Below are 24983 nucleotides of genomic sequence, written 5' to 3' on the forward strand. Positions count from 1 at the left end.
TTATCCCTCTTATTAATATTTAAAAACTAGAAATGCGTCTGCAAGTTAACAACCCAGTCAGGAGAGATTAGAAGAACATCTCTGCAGAAATCAGTTTGTATAGTGGAATTATCATAAGAGCCTTTTCTTCTCTGTGCTGGAAGACACGAAGGGAGAGGTGTTTTACACAGTGCTGAAAGCCAAATGCCCCCAGTAAGCCTTAGAACAGATGAACATGGCAAAGTGCTAGGGCTTACAGTGGGAAAAGGGTTTCCTGGAATCACTCTGTCCTTGTACTTACCACACACACAGTAATCTACTTCAGTAGGAAGAAAAATAACTCCTGCTCCTAAATGTTTTTAGGCAGTATTAGGCAATAGATGTTACCAATGCAAGGGAAGGCATTTTGATCATTGTTATTTTGATCTGACCCCAGGTGCTGAAGAATTTTAGTACCATTCAGACTCTCATTTCTGTTCTAACATGGATGTAGTTCAATCAGCCTCCACAGAAATCACAATCGCTAAGAAATCCTTCAAGAAAATACCCAGTGTCCTTCTGGGCAGCCTAGTGGAGCAACCTAAAAAAAGACATGCTGTCCCCAATCACCTGCTGGAATCAAGTAAGTTTCTGCCTTCTGACTGTTCCCCCACCTTAGAGCAATCCTAGGAGGCACTTTGCTATTATTTTTCTTTGCAACTTGCAAGCGAAATGCCCATCCTGTTGCTTAAATTGTGTCTTCCTGTGAGCCCAAATTGTAGAAGAGGAGTCAGGAAAGAAAATAGTGGTTGTACTGATCCTGGCTGACTCATTTGGGCTGACTCAAGTTTTGGGGTGGCTTGTTGAAGCTGTGATGCCAAGACATAAACTGGCAACAGGATCATGGCTCAGCTGGGATAGTAGATGCTGCCTTAACTTTCCATCTAAAAAGTCATGCCCCCTTAACAGGAGAAGTAATCTCTGGCTCATTTTTTTCCTCTATAATGCATTGGGTACAATGTAAATATATTTAGTCAATGTAAGTAACAATCATCATGTGTATTTCACCTGGTCTCCTTTTCTCCCTGTTTTATTATCTGTCTCTGTAGAGATTTATTCAGAACTTCAGAAGAGCAAGGTTATACAAGCTGAGCCTGCTGTGTTACACTATGGAGGGTATGAAGTTGGAAAATGTCATCGACAGATACTGGTAAGTGTCAGAGCAGGGATCCTCTTGGGGGTCATAAAAGGACAACAGAAGCTGAGTAGACTGCTTGTGGTCATGAGGCCTTTTGCTCTATGGAGTCCTCCAAAAAGCAGCACTCAAAATCAGTGGCCCTGTGGTAACAAAACAGACGGGTACCATGCTGTGTACATCACTGTCCTTTGCGGTCTCTGCTCTACCTTTGTTTCCTGTGTCTGTGAGCAGTGTTAATGATATGTGACTTGCATGTCATAAATGAAGGATGCATGCTTTAACTCCATAAGAGATTGTTTTCAAAATGTACTTGGGCCGTCACTGGGTCTGCAAACATGTTCACTGGCGGGAAAATTTTGAAAGCACCTCTGGCTTTCTGCCAAAAGCAATTTAATCTAAGGAAAGAAACTTGGTGCATAGGTTTAATTGTCTTTCCTTGTGAATAGTTTGGATATTTCCTTCTCTCTGTTTTCCCTTTGTCTGCCTTCTTTACGCATGTGGTGTTTTGAGGCAGTGGTTGGGTGATTATGGTGGACTAGGTTCTCCAGATATAATGAAAGTAAACAAGAAGCAGGAGGCTCTGCAGGCTGAACTGTCACATCCAAAGGTTTGTTGCTTTGTGATCCAAAACAAAACCATGGAATATTACATAATTTCTGTTGTTTCATACCTCTGTAAAAGCAAAGTCAGTAAGTTGTTTCATTTTTTGTTCCTTTTGCACATAAACAAAACGGCCAGAATTTGATTCAGCAGCAGCGTCTTACAGTAGTATCTTCTTTAGCAAAACTGTTATTCCTAAGGAATTGTCATTGGTTCCAATGAATAAAAAATCAGAATGCAAAATTTACATACATTTCTTTTAAATTCAGAGCATATTCAGAATTATTTTTACTGAAGTAAAAATTATTACTTACAAAAAATGATCTTACAAAATGTACAGTTGGCATTCTCAACTGACCTCTTACATTGTAAAGTGTTTTGTGGTCTTGGCTTTCTTTTGTTCTACAGAAGCTGATAAATATTTCTGGTGATGTAACAAACCTTCACATAATACCACCCCAGACAAAGTATTTTCAGATCAAATACAACAAAACAGTAAGTGTCAGAAAGCCTTCACACTGCTTTTTGCATGCAGCACCAGTTTTGTGTCACGTAAGTGGCTTTTACAGGCCATCTGTTTTATTTTGGGTCATTTTCTAGCACCGGCTTGTCCCTGGCTTTTCATATGTGGTTACTGTTGACTTTTGTCCCGATGAGTGGCGCTATTACTATGACTGCATCCGAATTCACTGTCAGGTGAGGATTTATTATAAAATATATTTACATTTGTAATGGAATGAAGCAACTATTAGGACATGATGACAGTGATAAAGTAAAGGTACAGTTAATCTCCTAGAGCCACATGGATTTATTCCCAGTAAGTCTGGATTGGATAATTTCATTTTGAGCATTTAACATTCTTCTCTCTGTAAATGTCCTGGAGCTGTGGCTAAAATATCTTCCTTATTCTGTTATTCTTTGCCAGTAGATCAATCTTTGTGCAACTCTGATGTAATGTCTTAGCTGAGCAGGCTTTGAGGAGCTCTAGAGAGCTGCTGAAAGTATGGAAAGACAGATGGATACTGAAAGGATGTAGAATGTCAATATCCTGAGGTGCAACACGGTGATGATCTTGAAGACGTTTTGTGCCCACTTACTGGCCAACTACTACAGAAACATTTTCTTTCCATATTTATTCAATGTAAGAAACAAATATTTATCTCCCTTTTTTCTGCAGGGAGATGATACATTCATTGTTCCTGTGCATGCTTACCCTGCTGTGAATGTTGTAGAATTTCCATCATTTATAAATCTGTCTGATGTATCAGTTGGTCAGAGGTGAGTTAAGGATAGACATTTGTCCACATTTTGTGAGACATGCACAAAATCTGAAAAATCTGATTCCTAAAATTCCTTAAGTACAGCTTAACATATTGGAAGCTTTAAGGAAGTCAGCTGCCATCTGGACTGCAAAATAATTCTATATACGAACTGTTTCAGGCACTTGTTCACAGGAAAGTAAATGCTGTGCAAACTAAGCATATACATAGATGGAACTGGGTTTTCAGTCTAAGTTGCTGCTGACTCACTTGATTCATCATATGGTGAAGCAGTATGGCTGCTGTCCATAATCTGTACACTCCCAAGTGCTATGTCCTTTTAGCATTATTAAGTCCTAAGTGAATGAATCTTCCTTTCAAGATGAAGCATTCTGGAAATGAAGATATGGTAGATATAAGTGATAGCAAATACGTAACCTCAGTCCACAGATTGATTAGTCATTAGATTCGCTTCTTCTATTTAAAAATATTGAAATCTTCTGATGTGGAGCTCTAAATGGCACAGACTTCATCTTGCTCTGTTGCATAGATGTAAAACTGTTTTCATGAAGTTATCGGTAATAATTGTGAATAGGAAATGGGGAGGGGAAAAGGAGAAGGGAGATCCTGTTGATTAGGGTCTAGTCCTGTAGTATATAGACTATATTAGTTGTAATTATGGTGATCTGTGTTAGTGTAAAGATTTGAGTGAATTCTAGGAACTGAAGTTCTTAGCAGCTGGATTTTGTCTTAGCTTGTCAGTTGGAAGCAACTCATTAGTTTTACTGAAGCACAGAAATATGAATAGGCAAGGCACATACAAGGAAAATGCAAAATTCTGCAGTAATATGATCCCAGAATTGTAGAATGAACATTTGTGTGGTTTTGTTTATTTGCTTTTCTAGTATCCTTTAATCTGTTAAACTCTAGTGAGTCCATCAGAATTGATGTTACAGCTTTCTCACAGGACTGAACATAACTCCTGATTTTTTGGGTGCCTCTAGGCATGATGTAATTCTCTTTATTTGCTCCATTTTTGTAACAAGTGCTGAAATATACAGAATTTTCATACTCTCAGAATACAGAGAAGAGATTAGAAAGAATACAAAAGACAATTTTAAATGATAGGAAAAATTTTCAGCACAACAGGGATGCTCAGAGATGCCCCTGAGGGAATTTGGAGGAGTTCCTGGAAAGAAAACTGATGGTTTCAAACCTTAATTTTTACTAGTATTTTTCATCATTAGGCTATTAAAAATTTTCCTAAAAAATTAAAGCTCTCTGAATACATGGTACTGCGCAGAACCCAGGGTACTATGAGCTCAGTCCATAGCCCACTGAAGTCAATGGAAGAACTGCCTTTTACTTCCATAAATGTCAGATAAGACCTATATTTTACCACTCAGCTTTTTCCTTAGGTACAGAAGGTCCATCAGGCAACAGGTGACATAATTGTTTTTAAAGCACTTTGGCTACTGTACAAGCTGCACTGTACCCTAAAACAAATTGCCTCCCCAGTCTGCTGTTACATCTTCTTTGTGAACAGGTCATATTAAGGGAGAGAAAAAAGGACTTTGCTGTTATCATTTCCTTAAGCATTTCAAAATGTGCTTTCCAAAGAAACACTGTGTATAACATGCATTCTTTGCTAATCAGTAGGATAGGATTTCAGCCAGTTTACAAAGAACAGAAATAAGCCTGGGTAAACTGGTCTTGATTTGTAGGATGATATATGGTGTTACCCCACTGCTTTTGTGTTTCAATTTGGTACATGAAAATAGATGCATACAAAAGTAAGACAGCTTGAAAAGATATGTGCTAATACCCTCACACAACCTGTGTGAGACATAAAGAGCTTTTATGAAAATCAGGCCGTGGTATCTTTATTTCCACAGTGGTTAAAGCCTGGTCATTCTGATGTGTTGGAGTTTTCAACACTTTTGAAGACTGCATAGTCTTTCCTCATCGTCTTTCACAAAGACGGCCATGGGAGAAGGCTGATTCCTGGTTCTGTACTTATTGTTGCTCCAGTTTGGATTGTTTGTACTAGCTAGGTACTGCGGTTTGTAAGAATTTGAGGATACATATAACTAACTTCTAAAATCTAAATTTTATAATTTTTTCTGTAATCAGATTATGTATGGGTAAGACAAAGTAAGTCAAGATGTAAAATATCCAGCATTCAAATCAAGATTTAGCTCTTATTTCATCACTGAGTGAAAGATCTGAAATATTTTGCTCTTTTGGAAAAACGAGGAATGACTATTTTCACATAAATAAGTAACCCATCCCTCTGAACACAGATAAATTCAGTGCATGTTGTGTATAATATAATTGTTCAGCTTGTAATTGATGATCAACTGTAGTTTCATTAATTTATTTCTTCCTTTCTCTCTTTTCAGTAAGGAGTATGTTATCCCGTTGCAGTGCAGCTGTCCAATAGATTTTGAATTCCACATTGATTTTATTCAGCCCCACAAAGCCTTCACTGTCCAGCCAACATTTGGTAGATTGAACTTATTTTAAATGTTAAATCTGTATTTATTAAGTGTACTTACTTGTGATAGTGTATTCAGTGCTGTACAGAAAAAGCCTTTGCCTCAAAGTGTTTCCAGGTAAATGCAGGCTGATAAATATTAGTCACGTACAGCCTCATGGCAAATAGCCTTCTGTGGCTGGTAGATTTCTTTTGTCAATGCCCAGCTACCAACCTCTGGCAAAATATGGGATGTCCAAAACCGTCCATCCAGCCTTTGTCTTCTGTCTTTGCTGGTGCAGCCTTTGGAAAGGAGAGAGGCAGGAAGCTCAGCACTCACTTCTTTATCACAGCTTTCCCCGTGGAGTGTCTGGCTTCTGCCCCATAAAGGAACAGATATCTTTGTGGAATAGGTATGCATCATGTTGCTTGACTGGGGGCACAGAGGAAATAAAAATGGCCTCTGTTCTATCAAACATATCCCTATACCTGTCTTCCCTCATGGTCTAGAAGAATTTGATGGAATTATGTCTGTTGCTTCAAGAACTGTTACAGTGATGGGCACAAAACACACTGCTGCAGGTGTTTCATGGCACAGCAGTGGATATTAGATTCATTCTAGATCTCTGTCTATGGGCTTTACAAGAGGCAGGGACTTTTGGCTGCAGTATGCTCAGCTATTTTCATGCCTCATGTTGGAAAGGGCTCTGTCTTGAGGCAGATGTAACTGTTTGCAGGTCAGTTGCTATCATATGTAACAAATTTGCCAGGTGCCGGCAGGAGCATGTAAGTTTTCAGGTGTTCTGACAAAAATACCGAAGTGAGTGAGACCTGGCTGAATAATTCACTTTGGCACTCTGGTCAGTCCCATGAAAATACATAAAGATCTAAATAAATAAAAATCTTCACAGAACTGGTGCTTAGTGCCATTTGTGACACTGGAATTTAAACTTTGATTATTTATGCACTTCAAAAAAAGTTGCTATTGTTCCTGTATGTGCAATGATATGAATTTGCCCTGTCTTGTCAGATGGATTTTCATTCTTCAGGGGTAGTAAGTAGTTGGATTCCATCAATCAGATGTGTGGTTCACAAAGATAAACTGTGCTGCTGCCTTATTTTGTGTCATTCTTTCAGGATAATATTCTTTCTTACTTTGTGCTTAAAGAAGTTTTGATATATCAAGGGAGGAAAGGAACAAATTAGTGTAACTAGGGAGAAGTAAAATTCATCAGGAAGTTTTTGGGGTTTTGCACAGTCATAGACAAAGCAGCTGGAACTAATTCATGCTTTCTAAGTTGGCTTAGTTATTGGGAGTATGGAGAACAAAAATATCACAGAAAAAAAAACATTAACCCAGTAAAAACTAAGTCAGAAACTTTGGTAGCTAGAAACTCTGAGGAGCTGAAGGCCATCTGAAAAGGACTAAGAAGTTTCAGCTCCTGTTCAGGCCATTGTGCTCTGAGATAGTGATGAAATAATTGAACAAACTACACACACAAAAAACCACCCAACCCAACGATGAAACTAACTGGTTTTAACTGCAGGATGCAGAAAACCAGGCAATGGTCACTTTACAGATACAAGAAATTAGTATTTCTGATGATCTGAATAAATTCCTTGTTGCAGAAATGCATCAGGGCCTATATCCTGGGATTGCACTTAATGTTTAGGGATACGAAGGGTGGTTAAAGTGGTTGGAAAAATAATGGAATAGGTAATAAGGAAATAAGACCAAGTAGTGACAGGTAGCGCATCAAATCCAGATGATTCCCCCAGCTTGGAAGAGCACAGAGGAATATGTTTATAATGCTTTGCTCATGAAAGCAGAAAGTGCCAGAGATTTAAGACTGGCAGATGCAAGTGAAGAGTTTCTAGATATAAACAGGCAATAATTTTCATAACAGTAGGAAATATTATAGTTTCACTGTCAAATCTCTCTGCTATTGCAAAATACCTTCCATTATCTGGCAATGGATATTTCTTGAAAGACACTTTGAGATTTGAAATATTTTCCAGGCCTGCTGCCATCCATTCAAACGTTAATATTGTTTTAAAAAAATGTAGTCCAGAATCAATTTCAGTATACTTAAGTGACCTAACATTAGATGGACTCTTACTGGTTTTCTCCTCTAATCACAGGAATCATTCCAGGCAATGGGAAAGTGGAAGTAACTGTGAAATACTCCCCACTTGAGTATGGAACAGCACAAATGACAATGCAGTTACGGATTTCACAGTTTCATTCAAAACCCTATATTTGTGTATTCACAGGAACATCAACACCACATCTGGGTCTAATGTATGTGTGGCTGACAGGCCTTTGAGTATTTTTGCCCAATGCTAAAAAAATTCATGGATTTAGTGCCATTTTGCTGGAATCATTTTAAGCATTTGTATCTATGGAGATTTAAAATACAGTAATGTGTTTCAACTGTTAATACATGTACCTGCCTTCTTACATCATTTGCTCAGAACGCCCTTAATCTATGTGAAGTGAAACTGTACCAAAATAAAAGTAATGAGAATTTACATGTCCTTAAAGAAGTGTTGAGCATCCTCAGCTTCCATTATGCCTGCTCTATGTTATAATTATTGCTGAGGTCTTGCAAGATACAGGGGGTTTTGAGCAGTAAGATCTTTTGGGCTGTATCTAATTTTTTTGAACTCTGAAGATTAGAAAGTTTGATTCCAGTTGTAATATGGGAGAGAAATTTCCAGTCTCCTTCTATATCTAAAGGGGATGTAAATGCATGTACTAGACTTATATGCCATTTACAGAGTACTTATAAGAGCAATATCTGTCCTTTTGACATCTAGAAAAGAACATTTTGACAAACAACAAAGTCGTCCAGAGAAAAAAGCTGTGTCTGCAGGAAAATCTGTGGTGTGGAGAAGAGACCAATTCAGCCAACCACGTTCGAGTCCTATTCAGAAAGTAAAGGTGTGAAGAGATAAATACACACAAGTACTTTTCTGGGCTGAAAATCTTTCATGTTTCTATTTCTTCCTATTAATTTATATCTCATAGGAAATTGAATACCAGAATCTGAGATTCCCCACAGACTTGTCAAATCCATATGCTGTAGCTACTGTTTTGAATCAGGAACCAGGCAAATTGAAGATTAAGGACTTGAAAGAAGGTAATGTAATTAAGCAGCATAAACTTGGTCTTTAGCGTTATTTGTAGGTTTCTGGTGAGGAACTCAGCTTCAGAATTGCTGAGGTGATGTCATTGTAGTTCCTGTAAGAAGTCTCACCTTAGCTTTATGTATTAATGAATTCAGTTATCATAATGGGTGGATTTCCCAAATAAAAATTCAATTTAGTCTGATGTGTGATATGGCTTTCTGATATTCCTGCAGCTCTTTGCCAAGGCACTGAAGGGATAAAAACAAGACAGATGAAGGAAGCCATATTTCACTTAAAAGTCAAACAAAATATTCAGGAAGAAGCAGCAAATTATCTGAAGTGGTAAGTGTTAGTTAACCATATTAACAACACTGGGGTTTGCTTAACTAAGGCCTCTATGAATGATGTATGCAATATCCACTAATGCATAATTCTGCCATTTCATATCCTGATAGTTCTGGTTTACAGCTAAGTTACTGTTGGTTTACTTCCATTTTTTTATCTTCTGCCTAAAAGCAGTCTCAGTAGTGATCCATACTAGTACCCAATGAGGTCTTTGATTGTATAATGGTTACATTCAGAAAGAAACCTGCTGAAAACCTTGTTCACCTAACCTTATTCTCAGGCATCTCATCTTGTGGCCTTAAGGGCAAGGGAAGCTTTTATCATGGTTGGCAATAAATCAAGGCTAAAATGTGTAATGGAGTGAACAGAAGTGCACATATACATCAAATGGCCTAAAGTAAAACACTTAAATTGTGTCTGTAAGCACACTGTGATTTCATTTGCAATCCAGAGATCTACCTTTATGCTGAATGTTACAGACCTCTAGATGCCTTAGGAAGAGGGTAATAAGTCTGTTAGTCTTTAAATAAAGCAAACTGTGCATTAAGTAAAGCGTTTTTCTTGCCTCCACTGTAAATGCAGGCAAGTTCGTAAAGGCAAAGATCCGATGTCTCTGGAATTTAAAAAAGAGATTCTTGAAAACCGACGGAGGGAAGAAGAGCAGTACAAGGTTAGTCTTTGTTGTTTTTTCTATAAATCTAAAATCAAATTTATATTTTCAGACTACACAGTGCACTAGTGAATTGTATCGAGCTCTCTGTGTCTTCAGTTTTTCTTTATACATCAGTGCAAACCTATACTAGCTGTACTTCTTACTGCAGTTATATCTTTATTATGCCTGTGTATCACTGTTTCTGAGGTGGTTTTATCTTGGAGGTAGATGGAGAGGATAAGTTATTAATGGAAATGTAACGAGATATTTGCCCAACCTAGCAGATTTGCACCCAGCTGCATCACAGTGCAGCTTTGCAGTGTAAGTCTGTCGGCATCATGGCAGCATCCAATCTTCTGTTTCTATTGTACCTCTCTGAAGAGCTAATGTCCTGAATTGCTCACAACCAAAAGCTAAACCCAGTCATTACTCTCACACAGAGCCATGGGGAAATAATTCATCAGGTTGTTCTACACCTTTGCCCTCCCTCTCTTTGGTTTCCTCCAGTCACCCCAGACTGTGGGTCATGTTCCATGAGGGTGACAGCAGCAATACCTGGTGGCAGGAGATATTTCTCCCCGTATGGCACAGCCCTCAGGGACAGGTGGGGTTTGTCCCTCTTATCCTGCCTTCTGGACATTCAGGTAGCTTCTGACATCCCACTGACTTCCAAGGAGCTGTTTATGGGAGTAAAATTATTTATAGATAGGGTAAAGGCTTGATTTATACATTGAATTAGGCACTGTGAATTAATTTAAACATTGTATTTAATACTAACAAAGGAGGAAGTCAGCAAAAAAAGGATCTAAATTGTGAGATTGTTGTATCACTAAATCAGATGTATGTTAGCTTTGTTTAAAAACATTTATTTACTTACCTGTTGGCCATAGGGGCTGTGGAGATCTCTGGTTGGTTTCACAGTTGCCCCCATGCATTTCTGACCGAGCCGTATTTTTGCTCATGCTGTCAGTTTGTTCACCTTGAATGTCATGAGGCCTCACAGAGTATTTATTATCCCTCCATCATTTATTTGCTCAAGCAGCCACTATGTTATACAGCCTGGGAGTGGTTGTCCTGGAGACCTTTAACTGGTCTGTCTTCCATTGTATTAACTAAAACCTCAGTCCATGAAAATCATGGGACTTTTGCCCTGCAGAATAACCCCAAGGTCTTTGTTTAAGATGTAATGGTATCTGGGAAATGAAACAATAGGTAAGGAGGACTGGGATGGAAGAGGCACGATGAAAAGAAGCACTGGTATTCATCCAGCATGCCTGAACACTTTGAGAGGATCTCAAAGAGGTGAACTGATATCAGTAGTAAACTGTTTCACACATGAACAGATTGAGCTGGCACCATTGGAAACCATGACAGAGATGTTCACAGAACATGGGAAAGCTGCAGGAAATTTCTGTAGCGCTGTCATCTGGGAAGATTTGTTCAGGTGCTAACTTATGCTGTTGGTTCTGTAACCCCTCTCTTGCTGATTCTGGCTATGCAAAGCAAACTGTGTTTCATTAGGGCAGAGATCTGGTTGAAACTCAGACCCAAAAAGACATTATTTTACTTTGTTTGACTTGCTCAGGGCTTGCAATAATCACTCCCTAGAAGGGAATGAAGTCTGTTTTGTCAAGCTCCCCGCAAACGTTACATTGTAAGTGAGCTCCACTATTTCACTAATTGTAAGGGAGGAAAGAATTCACTAAATGTTTTGTACTAATGTGATTGTTCATCCTGGCGACAAATTAGATCCAAAGAGGAGATCCTATCATAGAACAGGAGTTTCAGAGGAATGAAGTAGAAGTTGCTTTCAGACGTGTTATCCGCCCTGTTGACCAGGTTTGTTTATGTGTTTTTATTGCCTGCTGTATGTTATTATCACCTACTAAGCTAAGTAAATATTTGACACTGAATACTTTTCCTCCTAATATTCCCATTTCCGTGTTAGTGTCTTATTTCCCATTTTACTTTTAGTACAGTAGGGCAAGCATTGTGCTACAACTTAGCTTCTGATGTTCTGATCTAATATGAGAGACAAGTGGAAATCTGCAGGCCTAACCTGAGATTCATATTGCTTGCTTCTGAAAGGTCTCTCAGGAGTAGTTTTCTCATGCCTAAACCTAAGGTTAAGCATATCACAAGATTTGCAACCTTTACTTGCAGCTCAGATTGACAGGAGCCTTTCTGGTACTTAGATTTTTTTGTCCTTCTCTGTGGTGTAAGGTACTTCCTAAGATCCATTTCCTAGGATTATTGAGCTACCAAAGGAACTTTGAATGTTAACAATATGAACTGCTGCCTTCTTGAGGAACATAATAGCTGTGGGAGTTGGTCTGTTGTTATACACCTGTTACAAAGTGTTGAAAATTGTTTGGTGAGGCATGGCATGCTGTTGTGTGGAGCTGGTGTTCTGATAACCTTCCTAATCTAAATGTTGGTTAAGCAGCTGCCATCCTGTTGAGAGATACTGTACTCTGGGTTTGCTGGAATTCCTTCTAGTGCCACATTCTTCTGTTACATTGGTTTAAAACTGGAGAAGAGATTAATGCATCAAGAAAGAGATTTTCTTGTGTTCAAAGAGTGTTCCAACAATTTAAGGCATTAGAGACATCACCTCTGCCTCAAGTATGTCCAGAGCCAGACCTCACTACATGTGAGGAGGTTATTCTGAGAAATTATCATTCTTAAGTTTACCCCAGCCTTTTGCCCTTCTGTAGTATGTGCTATCAGCCATTATTGGAGACACAGGATACTGGTTTTGCTGGGCCCCTGGTCTGAGCCCCTACAGCTATGTCCCAACTTGATATCTGTGCAGGATGAAGTGTGTAAACAATAGAGACCTAGTCCATTCATCCCACTGTCTGACTGCCCACGTATTTGTCCTGGTTTTGGCTGAGACAAAGTTAATTTTCTTCTTAGTGGCTGGTGCAGTGTCGTGTTTTAGCTTTGGTGTGAGAACAATGCTGGTAGCACACTGACGCTTTTGGTTGTTGCTAGGTAATGTTTATACTAAGGCAAGAACCCTTCAATTTCTCAGACCCTGCCAGTCAGAGGGTTGGAGAGGCACAACTGGGAAACTGGGAGGGGACATAGCCAGGACAGCTGACTCGAACTAGCCAAAGGGATATCCCATACCGTATGATGTCATGCTGAGTACATATAAGCCGGGAGAAGGGGCAGGGTGAGGCATTCAGCATTACAGTGTTTGTCTTCCCAAGAAACCATTATGCGTGATGGAGCCCTGCTTTTCTGGAGATGGCTGAACACTGGTCTGCCCATGGGAAGTAGTGAATGAGTTCCTCGTTTTGCTTTGCTTGTGTACACAGCTTATGCTTTACCTATTACACTGTCTTTATGGCAACCCACGAGTTTTCTCACTTTCACTCTTCCGATCCTCTCCCCCATCCCACTGTGGGGGGAGTGAGTGAGCGGCTGGGTGGGGCTTGGTTGCCGGCCAGGGTTAAACCACAACAGTCTTGCAGTTAAATCATAGTGTGTGGTTTTCATTTGTGTGGATGCAGACCATGCTACATTATCTCTGCATTCCCCATACTGTATCTGCAAATATTTGGTGATTACCTCCCATTAAGCCCTACAGTAAAGGCTTCTGGTTAAATGCCAATACTGCAAACGTTTTCACTTGACTTAATTCCAGTGTTCAGAAATAACATATGGATTCAGGCCAGGGATTGGCTTGGGCTGGAGGAAATTCCTCCCTTGTATAGTTGTAAAAGGGGTGTCCTTTTTCTTTTCTGTTTCTTTTTTTAAAAAAAATACCATGCAGCATCCAGGTGTCCATCCCACATTTGACTTGCTCCGTAATGACACTTGGGACAACAGAAACAGGATGCTGAGGAAATTCCAACAAGCAGCATACAAGGTAGCGTGAACAACCAGAATGCAGTGTGATGGCACGATGCCTTGGAAATAGCACAAAAGAACAGGCAAACTAGCACATAAAGAGTCTTCACAGCTAGCTAGGGATTTGATAGTTTGATAAATACATCCCCACTTCACCAGGAAGTAAGGATCTGGAGTAAGTTTTGCATTTGCTGGTGGTTCTGCTGGTGCTTGGTATTGCAATCAATACTGAGCAAATGCAGATAAATTTAGGGTTTTTTAAAAAGTAAAAAATATTTCTGCACAAAAAAGAGAAGATTTCAAAATGCATATAGAATACTGTGCCCAGTTTTGGCATCCCAGTCATGAAACACATCAATAAGCTGGATCATCAGTGTAGAGCCACCAAGATGGTCAGGGTCTGGAGCACTCATTCTGTGAGGAGACTTTGTCAGGATGCACTTACTCAGCCTGGAGAGGGAAAGTGGAGGGAGGGAGCAGCACCTTCCAACATGTCCGAGGACATTATTTGTGATGGAGCCAGAATCATTGCAATGGTGCATGGTGGGAACATGGGAAACAATGGTCATAAATTCAAATAAGAGAGGCATAGACCATGTATAAGGAAAGCCTTTTTCACCATGAGGACAGTCAGTCATTGGAGCAGGTTGCCCAGAGAGGCTGTACAGTCTACATCCTTGGATGTTTCCAAGACCAGACGGGATAAAGCCCTGAGCAACCTGGTCTGATCTCATCACTGACCTTGCTTGGAGCACGAGGTTGGACTAGGACCTTCTAAGATCCCTTCCAATGTGGAAGATAAAGACTAACCAGTAAAATCACTTATCTCATTGGGTTTAAATATTATTATGCATCTTCATGGCTCTTTTCCCAGTAAATCTAAATGTAGCAAGCAATATGGAAATTTCATGCTCTCCTAGTATTCAGTTTAGATACTCTTCTCCAATCCATTCACAATATTAGGCTCGATATGTAGGTCCTGAAATGAAATGCTCTTTCCTGTATTGCACAAATAAAGAGGTGGCTAAATGGCCCCTTCCAGTATTAAAACCTAGGATTTTTCATCGTTACCCTGCGATATGTGGTGCTAGGCAAATTGCACAGTGCAGGTTACTACTTATTCTTCTCATTCACAGAGCCCCAAGTATTCATATGACCCTGATCAACTGACTGTTTACCCATTGTTAAATCTGTATATGCCAGTAGACACAGCTGAAGGATCTAGCCAAAAGAAGTCTGACCTGTAAAACTAAATGGTTTGAACTGGTTTTGTTGTGTAATGGCACTGCAGAGTTGAGATCCATTCTTCATCTCTGCTTCCCCATTTTCTCCCTCCTGAACAGAAAACAATAGTAAAAATTCTGAAATAGAGATGTCTAAGTCAGCTCTGTAGAATAAATACAGTTGTAATGTATGTATATTTCTCTGGCTATACTTAGAGTGTTTGGCTTAATTATAAACTTTAAAATCATTCTCTCAGATTGTGATTCAGATTCGGCTAAATCGTTTACTGCTTCTATTCCGTGGGCTAACCAAAGAAGCCAGAGGTTTGGAGGAAGGCTCTGTCTCTGGTAAGGAGTAGAAGAACAAGTTGGTATTTGTCCATGAATTATGATAATTCAGGTTGTACTGCAGTGTGTCAGGTGCATTACATATAAAGGTGAAGACAGAGTTCTTACAAAGGAGTCTTCCAGCAAAAAAGAGAAGTGTGACAAGGCAGAATCATAGAATAGTTTTGGGGTGGAAGGGACCTTTAAAGGTTGCCAGTTTGAACCCCCCTGCAACGAGCAGGGACATCTATGGAAGGGATCTTTAAAGATCTAGTTCCAACTAGTTCCAGGGGCAGGGACATATCTGTCACTAGATCAGGTTGCTCAGAGCCCCATCCAACCTGGTTGAATGTTCCCAGGGATGGGGCATCTACCACCTCTCTGGGCAACCTGTGCCAGTGTTTCACCACCCTCATCGTAAAAAATTTCTTCCTTATCTCTAGTCCGAATCTACCCTCTTTTAGTTTAAAACTGTTACTCCTTGTTCTATCACAACAGGTAGGAACGGCTGTACTCAAAATACATCTGTTTTTCATGCACATTATTTACCAGATTTTAAAAATATGATTAACTCTTCTTAGGAACCTTATGACTTATCTGCTTAATAATAGGGCAGAAGTTGTGGGTGGTCCATCATTGGAAGTGTTCAAGGTCAGATTGGATGGGGCTTTGAGCAACCTGGTCTAGTGATAGGTATGTCCCTGCCCCTGGAACTAGATCTTTAAAGGTCCCTTCCAACCCTCCTGGAATAACTTCTGTGATTCAACTTAAAGAGCTGAGGAACAATGAGAGGGCAGATGGGACTATATGAAAAACAGAGAGGTGGGTAAACAGATCAGGTGGAGCCCAAGAGGTTCGAGTCATACGTTAAGAGGAGCTTATTGCATGGGGGGTGGAATATGGAAAGACACCTCAGTATGATGAAGGCAAGATATCTGAACTCAGTGAAATGAGACAGTAGGAAGCATGAGATACATGGCTAGGTGGCCTGTACTGGGTTGAGTTTTCCTCCTTATTGGTTTCTCATACAAGTGCTTTCAAGCAGTCACTTTTCAGTGAGGTGGAAGTGCTGGCCTGGAAGAGTCACTTGTTCTTTAGCAGTCATAGAATGAAACTGACCTTGGATGGAAGTCACAGTTGGGTACACTGGGGACAAAAGAGAATTTGTGTCTCTTATTTCCCACTCCCTTGTACACACACCATTTGACAACTGCTGAAGCACCTTTGCATGTCAGGCCTTTTCCTGCCTCTGCAAGTTGGCACTTGTAATTCCTAGTATGCAGGAGCTGCAGAGATGCTTCCGGTAGAAGGTGAATGGCAGTTAGTGTAAGAGAGGCCTTCTGACTTGTTTCTGCCTGGCTGAGCGGAATGAGTTAGAGAACCATGCTGGAATGAATAGGCTGTAATGTCCTTTTAGGAAAGGGGAAATTAGATCTGTCTGCTAGTCAAGGTATTGTGCCTGTTATCTTGTAGATAAGGCTTTCAAAGCCTTTAAGAAATATTACCTTACTTCTTATATTAAAATTACTAGACACATCTGTCTTAGGAAGATGTTAAATACATCTTGATTCTATTTCTGAAATGGTGTATTAAGATATATTACAAAATCTTTATATTTGCTTTCCATTCATGACAGAAAGCAGGAGTTTCAGCAAACAAAAGAAGAGTGAAAAATGTGAGGGCTTTTCTTCCAGCATATCTGAAGATCGTATATTGCCTTTTGAATTCCCATTTTACAGTTCCCATGAATTGCACCGTGACTTGGTAAGTATAGTAACTGAAATGGTGGCCAACACTCAAGGCAGAATTTTGTTGAAGACACTGGCCCAAGACCCAGTACTGCCTTTGTTAAAATTTCACAATGTGATTGGTGTTCTGGGGTTCTGACAAATTAATTCAGGACTTCAGATTTTTTGAGGGTACTGCTGAAAGCAGTAAAAAAATTAAAATCTTTGCATTGTCTTAATTGCATTTTAAAGTTCTGATTAATACATTAACGACCAGAGTTAGCTAACATCCATGATTTTGCAGAATAAAAGAAATGAAAAAAAACTGAAATGCTGAAGTCCAAGAAAGGACAGGAGAAATATCAAACAAAATGTTTGCATAATTATTTCCATATATTTTCAAGTGGCTGTGATGATGGATTGCTGCCAATGCAAAACAAAGTGCCCACCATATTACTGAGTTTTAAATACTGTATTCTTTCAGGCACCTGATGCTCTTGGCCTAGTTCCTATCGAATCTGTAGATGTGACAGTCAGACACATTCTTCCTTTTTATGATTTGAAGGTAAGTCAGTACAGCTCCCTCAACTGTATCATGGTTTTCTTCCAGAAATCCAGTTGGACACGTTTTCTGCCTGATTCAGTGGCCCCAGTGTGTAGCTCAGTAGAAATGTTGCCTTAATATGGCTGTATGATTAGCATGCTTTTTTTAAAAACAAATCTCACCTGTTTCCATAAGTAACAAGCTTATAGTTGGCAATAGTCCCCTCCAGACAGAGAGGTGAATCACCTCAGCCAAAATTATAACTCAAGCAACAAAAATCCTTCTATGAATGATGATGCTGCAAGCCCTGCACACTACACAGTTTTTCCTTTGGTTTTACAGTTTTATAAAAGCGACATTGTAAAAGGGTCCTTCCTTTTACAAAGTAATGGAAGTCTTCTGTTTATTTGGCATCCTGTTCTTCATGCTTAGTTCCTTCATTCCTGTATAGGAAATGCGAACTTCTCCTTCTTGAAATAAGTAATGTTTTTGCAACTTTGTGAGTACAGAAACTTTTTTTTTTTCCTCCTGACTTCTAAACCCTTTTCTCTCCAATTTTTGCATAGCAAAAGTTCAAATTCTGCACCCCATCCCAGTAAAAATATTTCCTTAGGTTCGAGTCAATGCAGATTTTGGCTCAATGTCCACCTTCTTTTTTTTCAGGTGGTGTAGAAGTCTAGAAGCTTTCTTATAGTGTCTTTTCCCCTTATTACGCATTGGTTCATCTGTCAGTGTTATGTATATTACTTAACACAGCTTTTCTCCACTCCATTAAGTACAGTATATTTGATCAAGAAACCATTAAATCCATGCTCTTTCATAGAAAAGAATGGAAATATTCCTTTATGCACACATTCAGCTTCTCCTGGTGAAGTATGGGTTCTTGAAGTTTTGTTCATATACCATGTTCCAGAATAGTGTTCCAAGTATCTTTTACCACAGAGACGTGATGTGTCTGTGATGAAGCTGGAATGTTCCATTCCATCTATGAGTTAATCAGAAGTTATTATTGTCATCTCCTGCAGCACATTTTTTTTCTTTGCACTTAGGTTCCTCAGCATTCCAGCATTATGAAGTATCAGCCATTTGATACACACTATGCAGCCACAAGTTACAAGCCTCGAAAACTTTCCCAACCACTGAGGCAGGGAGCCCAGGTAATGAATCATCTCAAATACAAACTTGGCTGAAGTCACTCTCCACCCTACATTTCTACATTATTTGTTTAGTTTTGTCTTGACATTTTATACCAAAAAGCTTACTACACCCTGAAAACCTTTGATGTCTGTGTTTTTCAAGGATGAGTTGATTCAAGTAGTTGCTTCTCCTGAGGGGCAACTTAACCTGGTCTCCCAGAGGATGGATTTTTACAAACCATCTCCAGAAGATGTAGAAAAAAGGAATATCAGCCTCTTAAAACTGGTTCCTCCCCAAGCTTTGGTTCACCCTACAGAGAGCAACCCACTTCGCATTTTTGTAAGTAGGAGTTGACTACCACAAAGAACCTAAGAAAGAAGGGGAAAAGGTGTTTGTTCCATCAGAAGCCTGATGTGGAATTGGTGCGCAATTTTCTTACTCAGATTGGTATATAAAACTACCCAGAGTGAGAGTAATCCTTCCAGGTGCAGGCCCTGGTAGGTAGGAGTCACAGAGCTCAGCCCACAGAGAGGGGCATGGCTTCACTCTACAATGGAATTTGATCTGTTTAGGGCAGAGGATGATAAGGCAAAGTTGCCAATGATGGCAGAGAACTGGAGACACTTCCAGTCTCACACTCCATAATTGGTCACTGATCCCAGGATTCCCTGGAACACCATGGGGCCCCTCACTTCTCCATTTCTTCCCCCATTTGGATGTTGGAAGAAAAGCCATGATCTTGTCGTCTCAGTCCTTCTATAACCTCGTGCTCTTGCCCAGATAGATAGAACAGGTGCAGCCTTGTCCTTCTGTTCAACTAGGGGACTGCAGTTCTGCCTGATCCTTAGGTAAACTGAGAAAAGTGAAGTCAAACTCTTTGCTCACAATGCATCCTGCTGCCTTAGAGTTTCCAATAGTTCTCATAGCATACCAAAACCACATTTCCAAACTATTAGGCACAGAGATTAAAAAAATTACAACCACATGTGTGGGAGGTTTTTCTGTTATTTAATTGTCATATAGATTATGCTATTTGGCACCAACTACGGAAGTCATTTCCTGCGCAGTGCAGTACAGCCTGAAAGTCCCCGAGGTGTCTCAGAGCAGGAAGAGCCAGCTGTATAGCTCAGTTAAGTGCTGTGCATGGCAGCATCTCCAAGCCAGCATGCCACTGTGCCTGACTTGGGTGGCTCTGTCTGTCAGCATTACTTAGATTCAATGGCTCAGAGCCTAGTGTGCTAGTCTGGTGATCTTGGCATAACATATATGGCATAGACTTGCCCTCACTGCATGCAGCCAGGACTCCAGCGGACTTACTGATGAGATCTTCTATGCATCTCTTTCATCCCTCTGTTATGTCAGTGTAAGAACCAGACACGGTCCGATCCTAAACTGCCCAGCGTTAGACTTCATTCAGGAACAGATGCTAGTGCAGTGAAATAGCTGGCAAAACGCTCACTAGCTTCCACCACAGCAAGGCCAGTTTGCATTCTTGGATTTTAAATTGTTCAGACAATCAGCAATGGAGTTTGGAATAATCAGGCAAATTTTTTTCTTCCAAACCTGGAGACAACACCTAAATTGCTGTATTTTAGACAGCAGAGAACATGGATAAACCAGGCAGATTATGGGTCTGTGATGACAAGAGACAGGAAATGAAGGGTCACACGGAACAGAACAGTCACAATGAGACAAAGGTGTAAATCTGGGGAGACTACATTAATTGTAAGAACTGAATTTTCATCAATTAAATTCTTTGTGGTGCTCATAACAGGTTTTAAAAATAATCCTTTCTTTGTTTTTAGAACCCCACACCAGGATTAGTTCCATTTTTACCTCCTTTGGCCTATTCTGAAACAAATATTGAATATCATCTTTGTCCTCATCCAAAATACACCTTTACCAAGGAATGCCCCAAAGGATCCTGTATTCCAGTCACACAAAAGAAATTTCTGCATCACAAGGTATGGCCCTTTGGGTTTCTTGTACAAGTACCTGGCTTCTTGATATCTTCTTGCTGAGAATTTGCTCCAAGGAATGAAAAAGGAAGATGAAGAGTCGTCCTAGATAGAAGACATTTTCAAATATAAATTATGCATGCACCTAAATAGTCAGTACATGGGTCAGAATAACTTGTTCTTGTTCAGCTTTATCCATGTCTCTTATTTATCCCTTAGTATTTCTCTGCTCTTTCCTTCTTTTTACCATCTACTTTATTTTCATGACCTTGCAGTGGAGGTAGCATCTTTTAAATATGGAGAACTGCAGCTCCTCAGATTCAGTTCTCAGCCAAGAAGTCAGATGCTCTGTCCTACAAGCCTCTGTCCCCACTGCATTATGTATTAGAGGTCTGATCGCTGTAGCTCTTGTCATTTCAGGAAGTGATTTGCGGAGTAATGGAATGGAGAAGATTCTTACCAGTAGTGTATTCCACTTTTTCTAACACTCCGACATTGACAAGTAGAACAGCTAGGTAAGAAGGAATTTGAACATACAGTGCCTCTATCCTGCACTAGTTTCTGCTGTCTGTTACTCCATTTGACCAGTAACTAGTCCCACAGATAAAAGTGAGCCTACGCGTGCAATTAACTGCTGCTCAGAAATCCAAAGCCGATGGGGAAAACCCCTACTGACCTCCTTGAAGGGTGGGTGAAGAACAGTATAAGTAGAGGAAATACCTAGCCCTGGAAGGAGAGTTACAGTTGGGACTTTCAATAACATCTTTCCTGAATGCTTTTTGATTCAGTGCTAGAAGACCCTGGGAGGTACAAACCCTGTCTGCCCTGCAGCAGTATGAATGGTAAAACCTTTAATATATGGGTACCTGCACCCATCTGGTAGCTAACATCTCCCGGGCTCAGGTTCCCTCATATCACAGCAGTTTCTGGTGTACTCAGATTTTCCAGGAATATTTAAAAGTACATAATTTTCATTGTAACTACAACTACTGTGTGAAGCTTCAAAATATAAATATTTAGTGCAGTTGCCATCTGCCCATCTTAAACTAATACCATTTCCATCACAGGGATCCTTACAGTTTAGATATGCTTCCAAGAGATGTACCACCAATGCTGCATGGCTTACCTGAGAGAGACAGGGAGAACATAACTGACCAGTAAGTTTTTCCACTATTTTGTATTCAGTGTGATTGATTATGTCTTAACCACTTGTATGAACGTGTCTAAACCTGTACTGAGAGATCCTCCAAGGCAAAAGCACAAAGTCCCTCTTGCATAGAACGTACTTTTGTTTTTTGTTGGCTAAACCCCACTTTTTAAAGGATAAAGCCCAATTCTTCTTCATCTTGCAAATTTTTAGGGAGACAGATGAAGCTGAGTTCAAAATGATTCTTACTCCAGAGATGGTGAGAGCTCTGTTTCCACAAGTTGGGGAAGCACTATCAGAAGGCAAAGAGAAATCAGCAAAAAGAGAAGGGTAGGTATCATTTGAAATTAGGGAAGAAGAATGAGAGGGAATCTGAAGACAAGCATCCCTTCCAGATCACGTAGAAAGTCATACTGAGGTGATGTAGGGGCTCCATCACAAGTGGGATACAGATCTGGTACTTTGAGCAGATTTGCACTTCAAATGTGATCTCTGGATTAGACTGCAGAAAGCAGCTGTGAATGTGACACACTGGCCTGGATGTCTCCTTGACTTCAGTTTTATCAATGTGAGCTAACACTTGAGGCACTTTTCTTGCCCTTGCAGAGATAGTCAGTGTTCTTGGACTAGTGGCTTTTGATTTTCAGTGACCGTTTTTGTTAGATATTTACTAATGCTGGCAGAGCAATAAGCCCTTAGAATCTCCCCTGGCATGGTGCTTTTTTCTCAGGCTTTTCCTAGGAGTGGGTCACATTTTCTCTCTGCTGTCTGAGCTTCACATTCCACCAACACACAATGTGTTTTAGGCATACAGCACAGCATGTAAAATAGCTTACATTCATAAACATAGATTTACCTTCTCCCTAAAATGTTGTGAACTGACCACTGTAAGGGCCAAGTTCTGCCCTATGCCTCCCGTACTGTCAGGCCAATGTCCTGATTTTGCAGCTCAGCAGAAAAACCCTGAGGGGCAACCTGAGGACAAGGAAAGCTCTGAGAGACAAATGGGTCTTTGATGGTGTTGATGATTACCACCGTGGTTTGAGATCAGCATTTCGCAGTTCTGTGGGGCTGGAAGCAGAAGCGGATGAACTGTGTGAAGCCTGGGGGTATGTGATGTTGCAGGAAGGATGCAAGGAGGTATATGAGCTCTTAAGTGGGACACTGAGGACAGTGGGCTTGAGCAGCAGGCAGTATGGGAAGGATACGTGGTTGCAGAGCAACAGAGGAGAATGTGCCGAGTTCTAACCCTGTTTTCACAGGTACCTTGTGTGACTTGGAGCAAGTCAATTAATCTTTATGTCCAACAGTTTGCCCCCTCTTTAAAGTGATTGTGATGTGGCTTAGATGTCAGGATGTGCATAATAGCCTGGAACTTTCAGAGCTATCAGAAGATTTGAATGTCTCATTTTCTTTAATTTTAGAGGGAAATTATTTGATTGACATTGAAATCCTATGCAACTGTCAGCCATTAAACTCAAAAACAGTGCTGCATATTATAAGCTCTCTGACAAAACATTGATTGCTGTATTGTGATTACTACAGCATTGATTGAAAATAATTTGCTCTAAAAACACAAATGTGTCAGACTCAGTGCTGTTTTTTGCATGTTATGACACTATGCTTGTCAGAACATGGGCATTTGGGCTGGCTTGTGTAACTAAAGGGTGGCCTTTTTCTCCACAGTGATACAGTGTTGGATGGTGCTTTTCCTGGGTAAGTAGTTTTATAATCATAAGGATCTTTCTTTTTGAAGTTTTAGATGTTTCCTTAAGAAATAAAAATGCTTTTCTGTATTAAACACCTCTGGGTATTTATACTTACTTGTTGAAACCTTCCCTATTTGTTTGGCTTTGTAAAGAAGGAAACGAAGAATTATTAGTAAACAATGAAGCCTCAATCCATTTTTTTTGTCACTGGAAGGTTCTTTGTTGTTATCAGTGGGGTGGTGTTTCACCAGATGACAGATATCACATTGCTCCTCTCCAGCCGTTTCAGCATTTTATCCTTAAGGCAAATCAGTTTTTCATGTGGATGCTCTAGTTCTGGCCATTGCAGCATATGTTCCTTCATAAATAAAACATAAAACTCAGTCTGGTATGTGTTTACCTGTCAGATGGTTAGCTTTACTAACTGGACAAGCCAAAAGTGAATGTTCTTTTCACAGTTTCATTCATTTTCCATTCTGCATAAGTAATGGAATACCCTCTGTGTTCATTTAAAAAAAAGAGAGGAATGATGTGTGTCTCTTCCTTTGTTTTTGTCAGCATTCCTAAGTAGCTCCCCCAGCTATTATAAATACAAATGGCATTTTAAACTTCTTGCAGAGACCTGCACAACCATCCAGATGGACATTTTCAACCCCAAAACAACGAGCTCAGAGAGAAGGTTCAAAAACATGTGGAGAAAATGAAGCTGAAAGCACTTAATAAAACCCTTATTCTGGGATAAGAGTAATTTTACGAAGTCCATGGCTTGGCACTGTTTATCCTGTTAATGTGTGAGGCCTTCTATGTCCCACCTACATGTATTTATGTTCAGTGAGGTCAGCAACGTCTTATGCAGAGAAGAGAACCACCAGTAATGCCACCTCTGCCAAGGACTCGCTTGTGATCCTTACCCCAAACAAAGTAATTGCTCCAGTGAGAACCCTCAGCCACATACCTGCTCATTTTGTCCTGGTGTGAAGGACCAGAAAATGACAGTACTACCATGTAAAATAGTTTGGTAATTAATTTACAGCCCACTGGTTTCAAATAAAATGTGAAAAGTCTTCATGACCAAATTATTCTGATTTTGTTTTTTTAGTTATGACCTGTCCTTGAATTTTTGCAGGTAAGTCACTACATCTCAGTCATGACTGTAAATTATACACTTGAGACTTTTAATGAAAAGAAAGACTTGAACACAGTTACTGTCTACAAAAATAATGTCCAAGCAGATCTCATTAGCTGTTCAGGGGGTTAATTTAATGCACGGCTCTTTTGGCAAAAGGGTGCATGGATTGGGTTGATGAACTCTAGAGCCCTGTGAAAGCCCTGTAATGCTTGGAGTATGTTCCTCTAAGAAATGAGATTTCTTCAGCGTATCACCTTTCAGCTGAGATGTCTCCTACTTTCTTGTGGGCAAGCTGGACATCAGACAAAATTGGTTTTATCTGCAGTGAGTTGAGGGCTCATTTTGAAGAGTGGTCCAGGCTATTTGCACTACAAAGCAGATATCCTCTGTACTAAAAGGCATGTAAGGTGCAGCAATACATAGTATGTTTCTAGGAGCCATACTTCTTTCCAGACATACTTAAAACCCCTAAGAAAAAAAGTTAATTTCAGAGAGAGATCAGTGTAGACAAACTGTAAAAAGCCCAGGGAGATAGAAAATGAAAAAGTAGGCTGAAAATAAAGCTGCAGAATAGTCTGTATTATACTAGTGACATACTATC

The 24983-nt window shown here is 39.9% G+C and overlaps 1 protein-coding gene across 2 annotated transcripts; it reads left to right on the forward strand.

Annotated features, from left to right (window-relative positions):
* The first annotated feature begins 416 nt into the window (after nt 1-416).
* On the forward strand, nt 417-24308 carry CFAP221 (cilia and flagella associated protein 221). 2 transcript variants are annotated; one of them, XM_037397831.1, is made up of 24 exons: nt 417-601; nt 1068-1168; nt 2165-2251; nt 2357-2452; nt 2934-3034; nt 5418-5521; nt 7634-7793; nt 8312-8435; nt 8523-8634; nt 8857-8965; nt 9551-9638; nt 11370-11459; nt 13405-13500; nt 14962-15052; nt 16668-16795; nt 17243-17323; nt 18352-18459; nt 18602-18778; nt 20245-20403; nt 20818-20912; nt 21465-21554; nt 21758-21874; nt 23231-23260; nt 23872-24308. In XM_037397831.1, the coding sequence occupies exons 1-24, from the start codon at nt 463-465 to the stop codon at nt 23993-23995; spliced, it is 2607 nt and encodes an 868-aa protein (XP_037253728.1). In that variant the 5' UTR covers nt 417-462; the 3' UTR covers nt 23996-24308. The 2 variants fall into 2 exon arrangements, with proteins under 2 accessions (XP_037253728.1, XP_037253729.1); XM_037397832.1 differs by lacking the exons at nt 417-601; nt 1068-1168; nt 2165-2251; nt 2934-3034 and having other exon boundaries at nt 2365-2452.
* Nucleotides 24309-24983: the final 675 nt, after the last annotated feature.

Source organism: Falco rusticolus, chromosome 8 (genome assembly GCF_015220075.1).
Source record: "Falco rusticolus isolate bFalRus1 chromosome 8, bFalRus1.pri, whole genome shotgun sequence".
NCBI lineage: Eukaryota > Metazoa > Chordata > Aves > Falconiformes > Falconidae > Falco > Falco rusticolus.